General features: G+C 55.1%; 2 protein-coding genes and 3 pseudogenes across 2 annotated transcripts, besides 4 other annotated features; 1 reads left to right on the top strand and 4 right to left on the bottom strand.

Moving 5' to 3' along the window:
• Positions 1–3,945: a sequence feature (areas not merged during assembly with more than two copies in the genome that could not be assigned to a particular haplotype).
• On the top strand, positions 1,705–2,109 carry Tc00.1047053510545.20 (uncharacterized protein; the record flags this gene model as incomplete). Its single annotated transcript, XM_800529.1, has 1 exon — positions 1,705–2,109. One exon carries the CDS (start codon positions 1,705–1,707, stop codon positions 2,107–2,109), a length of 405 nt encoding a protein of 134 aa, XP_805622.1.
• Positions 3,245–4,333, bottom strand: Tc00.1047053510545.30 (annotated as a pseudogene).
• Positions 3,946–4,809: a sequence feature (heterozygous, non-Esmeraldo-like haplotype).
• Positions 4,736–5,356, bottom strand: Tc00.1047053510545.40 (mucin TcMUCII, putative; the record flags this gene model as incomplete). The annotated part of the gene is made up of 1 exon (XM_800530.1): positions 4,736–5,356. One exon carries the CDS (start codon positions 5,354–5,356, stop codon positions 4,736–4,738), a length of 621 nt encoding a protein of 206 aa, XP_805623.1.
• Positions 4,810–8,599: a sequence feature (areas not merged during assembly with more than two copies in the genome that could not be assigned to a particular haplotype).
• Positions 4,848–4,956: a microsatellite.
• On the bottom strand, positions 6,006–6,920 carry Tc00.1047053510545.60 (annotated as a pseudogene).
• On the bottom strand, positions 7,223–8,599 carry Tc00.1047053510545.73 (annotated as a pseudogene).

An 8,599-nucleotide genomic window follows, 5' to 3' on the forward strand; every position in this document is an offset into this window, starting at 1 on the left:
GCCGCTATGTTAGGGTATGCACTCTCTAACAGCACTCCCGGAAACAACTCACCCCAGCCGGAGCACCGCAAGGCAGCGTCCCGCGACCCCGACTCTTCCTCTACTGTGTGGATGATCTGCTGCACCGCCTGGACAACATATATTCTGCCTCCGCACTCATGCACGCTGACGACCTCGTACTTGTTGCCTCAGGTGTGGACATACATGCATGTGCTGCGGCAATGCAGCCTGCCCTGTCACTTGTATCGAAATGGGCTGCCAGACACAGCCTAAAAATCAACGTCGGTAAGGGTGAAGCTGCTCTATTCTACGTCTCTTCACACACACGGTCTGACGAGGAAATGGTCGATCTCCATCCTGGCAATGGGAACCTACGTATTCAGTCATGCCCAATGCGCTTGCTGGACACCACGATTTATCGACTTCTTAATTTTGATTACGCACGCTTCCACCACTACAAAGCAGATCATGCCACGCTGCTATCAATTGCGGCTGGTCGCACGGGCTGGTGCGTCCCATCACACCATGCGGTCCTTTTCGGTTGGATACGTCCACGGTGTGTCACTGTATTGTGGCGAGACAATTGTCCCATGCCTTGCCCCCACATACCTCCATAATATGGAAGTGCGGTACCGCGACAGCTGTAAAACATCCCTTGGCCTTAGCGCATCTACGGAAGATACATCTGTCTACTTGGAAGCCAATCTTCTCCCGCTCTAAAAAGACACTCTGGCGCCGTGCACTCACACAATACGAACGCTATATACGCCTCCATGATTATGAGTATTTGCTTTCCCTTATCTACTCTGAGCCTATGCCGCCATCCATGCATGGGAAGGCGGCGACACCAATTCCGCTTTCGAGAGTTGCCGTTATTAATGAATTACAACGCGTCTGTAACATTATTGGGATACCCCGCAACCACCTTCGTGCTCCTCCTCTTACCCAACGTAGAATTATTCCCTGGGACACTGTGAGCTGCAACAAAGTGGGATTTTATCAGCCAATTTTTGCTCAAGGCGTCTCTGGCGATGTCAAGCGCACGGCTTTTGATTCCATTTACTCCTCTCTGGGAGATTACGATTTTGAATTATGGGCGGACGGTTCTTCATCCCTCGCTGAGCTCGCATCTGGACACGCCGCACTGTTATACGGCTCCACCACGGCAAATTATCTCCCTGTGGAGGTCCATCGTGCAGCAGCTGGCAGGCTCGCATGCTCATATAGAGCAGAGTGTATTGCCACTGAAAATGGCTTTAGACATCTCATACCTCCTTGTCTGGACACATCCCAATCGCCCACACGAATCCTGGTGGCTACGGACTCCCTGCCGGCAATTGAGGCACTCCGCGTTGTCCCATACGCCATGCAAGACTGCGTTACTGAAGAGATTTGGATTATGCTGCTTTCCTTGGTGAAGCGAGGTCACTCTGTAGAATTTATATTTTCCCGTAACACTGCGGTATCCCACGCAATGAGGCCGGTGACGAAGAAGCCACGATTGCACGATCTCTCCCGCAAGAGGGCATCCCAATCTGGCACGTGGACTTCCTTACGGCCGTCAAGAGGTTATACTGGAAGGATGTCCAGGAGGAAAAGGAAGGCACACACCGCACAACAGGCGCTTGTCGGTGTGGCGAGGGCTCCATTCCTGGTGTCGACCCGGAAATAGTGCCACGAGTGGCGGCACTGTGCTCAGGCGTGATGCGACTCCCGCCCACTCTTCGAAAGGCCTGCACGCGCCCTGCAAATCACAAGCAGCTCCCTGTGTCGGTGGTGCCGTCCCTCCTCACCGAGGAGACCGGCTCGCCTCTGTCTCCGCCGGAACATCTTCACGACGTGAGCGCCGCCACTCCTTGCCGAAAAGCGAGCGGCGGATTGATGTCCTGCCCAATCTTCGGCAGAGTGCGCTCGTCCGTCCACAACATGGAGGGCACACGCTCGACGTGCTCAGCCTGGCGTTCCGATAGTTGGAGAAGTCCTCGCGTGCGGATGTCCCAATGGCTCCACCGTCTTTTTAACAGGCGCCTTAAGAACACGTCGCCACCGAAAATGTCAAGCTTATCAACGAGCAAAAAACGGACAACGCACCTCTGCAAGCTCCAATGACAACCATAGCCCTCCAGCCACTCCGCTACTGCAACCCCCACCAGCTGCTGAGCCGTCCGACGGTCCACGGGAGGCCCTGCCGCACATGCTGTGGGATAACTCCTCTCGCACGATAGCACCGTTCGGGACGGAGAATTAGGCCACGTTTCTACGGACAGTCCTCAGCCTATCAACGGATAGTGGCCGCAACGTATAACGAAAAGAAAACTTTCCCTATTCTCAGTAGAAAAAAACGTCATCGTTACAGTCACAATTTTCGCCCAATGAATTCATTGCGTAATGCCGCTCTGAGCTGCAATACTTCCTGGTACCATCCAGGTCCCTTGTAGAAACATCGATGCAGATAGGCGCCCATCCATTCCTCACAATGACGGTGTATGTCTGCGACGTACCCTCTGCTCCAAAAGGACACGTCATTCGCCACAGATGAGATCGACTTCGCGCTGGCGACACGCATCGCCTTGTCAGAGGGAGGAAGGGCACGTCAGGGTGACAGCAAGGCACCCGCATGCACAACACATCACAGAAATCATCACAAGCAGAAGTAACAGCAGCGCTGGTGGCTGCGGGGTGACGTGGATCAACTGACGCATGGCAGGCGTATAGAAAACTTAGTGGCCCGACAAGAATACAAGAGGGTGACACTTTTGAAACAATGAAACAATATGAGAATATAAGAAGAGAAGATTAAAGTGTCTGCCGTCACAGTATGCCGCCGTTCAAAAAGTAAAATGGGCGCACTCAATCACAACAAAATCAAAAAGGAAAACAAACAAAACAAAAAGCCGAAGCGTGGGACGACCAGCACACACATTCTCATTGCTCCCGTAAAGCAAAACACACACACACAGAGGGAGAGAGAGAGAGGTCGCCCACTCAATGCAATAAAAACAAAACAGAAACAGTTACGGTGCTCCGCCCATGCAGCCAGGCAGGACGGCAGCGGTGCGTGTCGTGCAAAAGAGAGCACCAACGGGCCTGCATGGGTGTGCATGCATATATACAATGGGCACATTATTGTGTGTGCTTCGTGGGGTGAGGTGAGGGCGAGAGTCCATGCAAGGGGACACACACACACACAGTGAGAGAAGGACGAGTGTGTGTGCGGGCGGTGCACGGCTCTCTCTCCCTCACTCTCACGCGGCCACCACCGCAGCAGCAGCCGCATGAAGAAGAAGCAAAAGAGGGGAGGTGGTGTGGGAGACCGCGGTGCTGCTGTCACTGTCGACAGGCTTCGCCGTGTCACCTGTTTTGGCGTTTGTGGTTGGCGCTGTTGCGGATCCTGCACTCTGAGAGATCCCATTCTCTGTGCTGTCTGATGCCTCTTCACGATCGGGAGTCGCACTGGGTTGTTCTGCGCCTCCAGTGGATGGTTGGCTCGAATCAGGGGTGGTTGGAGTGCCTTCTGTGCCAGCATCAGACCGCAGGGCCGCGCTACTGCTGTCGCTGTCGCCTTTCTTTGTCGCATCACTCATCTCTTCAACAGTCGTGACTGTTAATCGTGAATTTTCCCCTCCGCCCGTTGAAGCGACAGCTTTCACGCCAGTGTCCTTCTTCGCTTGAATGCCTCCTACCACAGGCTGTTGAGAATTCTTCGTGCCATTGCCGCTTTCGTGACGTTTCTCGTTATCAGGGCCAGCTGCAGATGTGGATGATGGAATTGCATGCGGTGAGCTGTTCGGTAATGGAGGCTGCAAAGGGCTCGGTAAGTCTTGTTTGTTTGTATTAACTGTCAAACTGTCACTTGTTGATGTTGTCGTTCCAACTCCACGAGTTCCAGTCAATGATGGTGGCCGTAAGCCCTCATTGTCACGCGACTGCGGGTCCTTCACTGACATCAGGTGGCTTTCAGGTTTTTTTTTTTACCTCTTTACTTGTTGCATCAGCCTTCTTTTCTTTTCCGACATCCTTAGCACCTTCTTCTCCTGCTTTTCCCTCCTCATCACCACCAGCACCGTCTTCGGTTCCTGCCGGAGGGTCTTTGGGAGGTGGCGAGATAACTTCTTGTTGTTGAACTTTTTGGTGCTGGTGTCTCTGGGCCTTGTGTGTGTGATCCTGGCGTTTCAGAACGTAATGAATCCCGTGAATCTCCTCTCTCCCTCTCAATATCACCGCACACACCAGAGGGAGATACTCCGGGCACTTCGGCACAACCTCCGCCGGCACCGCACCACAGCACGCAGAGGGCGCACACCAGCAGCACACGGCCAGCCATCATCGCCATCACTCCTGTCACTTGCGTGTAGCCTCCAGCACAAACTAACAACACGTCAACGCAGAGTGAAAGCAAAGGAAAGAGACACGGCACAGTAAAAAACACCAGAAGCAGTACGCGTTTCATGAGAAATATTGAACCAATGAAAATGCAAAAAACGCACAGCGACCTGCAATAATTTAACAACAAAAAAAACCACACTCAAGACTCCGCTGCGCATGCATATGAGTGTGTCTGGGACGCGCTCAACGTGACGGATGTGGGAAGCAACGCGGAGCACGCAGCAGGGCAGCGGAAGCAAAAAAAGCAAAGAACAATCAGCGTAATTACTCTTACTTCATACATCGGACCACAGTAGACGTACACATGTCCCCGTGGCTGAGTGCTGGCACGCACAGCCCACGCTTCCTTTCAGCCCACAGCGGTGTACGCCAGCGCGGATGCGGCGAGCAGCAGCGGGGCACACACCCACGCAGCGCTGCCGAGGCTGCCGTCGATTTCGCGAAGACGTGACGGTGCGCGGGTGGTCGTCGTGGTTGGCGCCTCTGTGGTCTTAGTGCTTGGTGCCTTTGTCGTAGTCGTAGTTGGTGCCTTTGTGGTTGTGGTCGTCGTGGTCTTCGTATTTGCTGTCGGGAGGTTAACCTCTTCATTGGGTCTTAAAACTTCCGGATTCTGCTCTGAACTCTTTACCACCGACTTACTGGAATTCTCCGTTGAAGCTCTAGATTTAGTGTCCACACCTTCCGACTCTGCCTGTTCAGTCGTGTCTTCTTCATTTTCTGTATCGGAAGACGCACGCGGTTTTCCTTCCTTAACGGCCTTGACTGGTTGATCTGCCCCATCGACAGCAACATCTTGCTGGTCTGCAGGGATACTTAAATCCGGAGACTTGATCCCTAGACTTGTCCCCTGTGGCGGTTTGAGCGGTTCACCTGTGACAACATGCTCCGCAACAACCGATGCCGTGCAGACACACGAGCAGCAGCACAGGGCAAGCACCAACAGGGCGCACAGCAGACGGCACGTCATCATCGTGAGTGTGGTCGTTCAGTGGTGTGGAGCTGATCTGCACAGTGAGGGACATGGAGAGCAACAGGGGAGACGAGAGGTGCGGCAGACACACACAGAGGGCACACCACATGAGGAGAGGGCAGCAGCCAGGCATGCACCGTACGCCGCACACCACGCACGACACACACTCCAATCCACGGCAACACGCACACACACACACAGCCCTGCCGCAACACCAACGCACAGATGGAAGAGGGAGAAGCAAACAGGAGCGGCACACAAGGCTCCACCGCATGCACACACGGCGAGAGCGGTCCGTCGTGTCGGCACCCCTCACGGAGGGTACGCACACACAAAAGAAGTTGCAGCGCACACAGCAACGCAAAAGCAAAGCTATAATAAAAAAAGAGATATCTCCGCACACCACGCGAATTGTTGGTCCACGGGAAGTGCAGTCAATATTCACCACGATAAAAACAATTCAGTTGCCCTTTGCCCTCGTTGATATTCAGCGTAAACAACTTATTTCATGCAGCCCCGGTCACCACCGCAGCTGCTGACGCACGCGCGACAAGAAGATGCAAAGGATGGGAGATAGTGTGGGAGACCGCGGTGCTGCTGTCGGTGTCGGCGGTGGTCGCTGTTCATTTTTCACTAGTGATGACGACTGTTATTGTAATTCTTCCGGTTGTTTGGCTGCAAGTGATGTGTCAGGACAACTGGTGTCCTGACACTCCGTTGAAGCCTTCTCTGCCCCGTCCATGTCTGTGTTCGCTGGTGATGTGGTTGGGGTAGGCGAGACGCTGACAGGGCTGCCAGCAACATCTGACTGAACTTGGTCCGCCGTGTGCTCGTCCCCAGTCCCACTGCACCCGCTGTTGGGGGCTGTGCGGCAGTCATGCCAGAAGCACCAGCAGTGGGCTGGGGTGTCAGCCACATCATTGAATGGATGTGTCCGCAAGCGATAGGAACGTGCATCAACAGGGGAGTGTGCACCGACGCTCGGGGGTGGGGGAACAGTGGCGCCAAACAGAACAGCGCGTGCCGCCCAAAACATCCGCAAGGCGTATTGGCGCGGGCTACGTCGTGGTGTTGCCGCAAGACGTCGCGGAGCAGCATGCGGCTGCGTTACTGCCGTGGCGACGAAAATGAATGGCGGTGCGGGTAGCGTCCTTTTCTCACGTCTCCCCTTCTACTGCTTGCGGTGAAACCGTTGCCCGCGGCCATTTGATTCCGCCTGAAAGGCCAATTGGAAAACGTTCTTTCCGGTGGATGTATTGTACTCGCATGTGGCCACGGTAGCCCGCAATGTCTCCAGCGGATCCACCCGCGATGCACGGTCAACGCAATCCACGTCGACTCGTTGTGCGCCATCCAACACCATCGTTTCCTTGGAGCTATGAACAACACCGGGCACATACTCCTTTGCGGCCGTCCACGGCATGCACCGCGGCGAGGATCCAAAGAACGTTCCATTCCTTTTGTGCCCAGAGTCATGGAACTGCCACCGTTAGGCGCGTCGCGGCGAGGGCAACAAGAACCCGCTGCAGCGCTCACGAATGCCCCAACGAGAAAAGCCAGCATCGGTGGATGAACACCGAAGCCGTGGGTGCATGCTCCACAAATGCCCTCCCTTTTTATCCTCTTCGTTGTAGTAAAATGACTTGCGACCGCAAACGCAGGCAAAAAAAAGCAAAATGCGAGCAGCGCAGCCGTTGAAACACAAACACGTGCATCGTATGAAACAATTTATGGAGAGAAACAAAATGTAGGAAGAAGCGCACACAATCCCCATGGACACCTGCACTTGTTTGTGTTTGTGTATTTCTCACTCTTTGGCCCCCGATGCGTTCCTGTGCGAGTCCGGCCCGTGAGTCCCACAGCCGTGAGGTGCCAATTCCCTGGAAAAACTCACACCTCAGGACACGGCAGTAGGGTTCCCCCAATGACCACCTCACGGCCGTACCTTTTGGATATCTCACGGACCGAGCGCCTCTCGCAGCAGGTTACACCACCCAAAACAAAGAGCAAAATGCGCTGAGGAGTTGTGGGGGCAATCGTCCCACCACCACCGCCACCCAGATGAGGATGATTCTCCCCCTTGCCACCACACTCTTGAAATGGCCCGGCGTTATTTCCGGCTGCTCCACTGTTTTGGGCACAGCTCTCGCCATTTGGCCTCATCGCATGATCGCGCTGAATCGATGCCAACGAAAGCCCAACCCGCAGCGTCCTCTTCCTGTTCGCCGTCTCCATAATCATGCAGGCCTGATTCAGAAACGGATCCCCGTCCGTCGCGGCGTTGCCTGCGGAAGCACTCGTTCTCCGTTCGCTGTGCACCGACGCCGTGCTGTATCGTTGCACGCTCCCGGCCCTCCTCGTCACATGCTCGAGGGTCGCAAACAAATAGGCGTCGGGCGTCAGTCCGCCGTCTTGGATCAGCTGCTGCTTCTTGGCCTCCGTCAACTCGTCGGTGCTGCTCGCAGCCAAAAGCAACAGGAGAAGACGCAGTCGCACCAGCCGGGGCATTGCGGCATCCCTCGCCAGGCGCCGCACGCCGCTGAGGCCTGTCATAAAGAGCTTGTGCGCGGCGGTAATGTTTTGCTCCACTTCCCACACCTCCGCCAGTCGCTTCTCCCGGTACTGTGCCACAAGCCTCGCGCAAATGTCGATGTGCAGCGACAGTCTGGCCTGCCTCACCCGAAGCTCCGGCGGAGCCCGCACCGCTCTGCTCAACTCCGCAAGATTGGCCTTCGGCTCTGCGTCCTGCGCCAAGTCCAGGGTGATACGCGTGGAGTTTTTTCAGCGCCACCAAAAGCTCCTCCACGCACCGCGCAAGAAAATAATGACGGTACGAGCGCCAGTACGCATCCTCTTCGTCCATCAATTACTGCCGCTTTGAGTCCGCCCCAGATGATTCCTACAGGTCTGCTCATGCACTTTATTCTCCAGCGGCATCAGGTCATCAAGCAGACACCGACATGTGCGTTGGTGCATCAGCGGCGTCACCGTGGCACAGCCCCAATCAACGATGATCCGCACCGGGTTGCTGCAGCTGTCGGCGCCCCTAGGTGAAATCCGGTTCGTCGTGGTATTGCCTGGCGAGCCCTCAAAGAAATTACTAGCAAACCCATGGCAGATGCTGCATCTGTTTTGGTAGAAAATGACGGGCACACTGTTGTTCATGGCGTGAAAAGCCGCCACAGGACGTGACGCCGCAACGTCCAATACGGGCTCTCAAGTCGGGGCGACAGCGGCGACAAC

This window comes from Trypanosoma cruzi, genomic scaffold (genome assembly GCF_000209065.1).
Source record: "Trypanosoma cruzi strain CL Brener 1047053516781 genomic scaffold, whole genome shotgun sequence".
In the NCBI taxonomy this organism is placed as follows: domain Eukaryota; phylum Euglenozoa; class Kinetoplastea; order Trypanosomatida; family Trypanosomatidae; genus Trypanosoma; species Trypanosoma cruzi.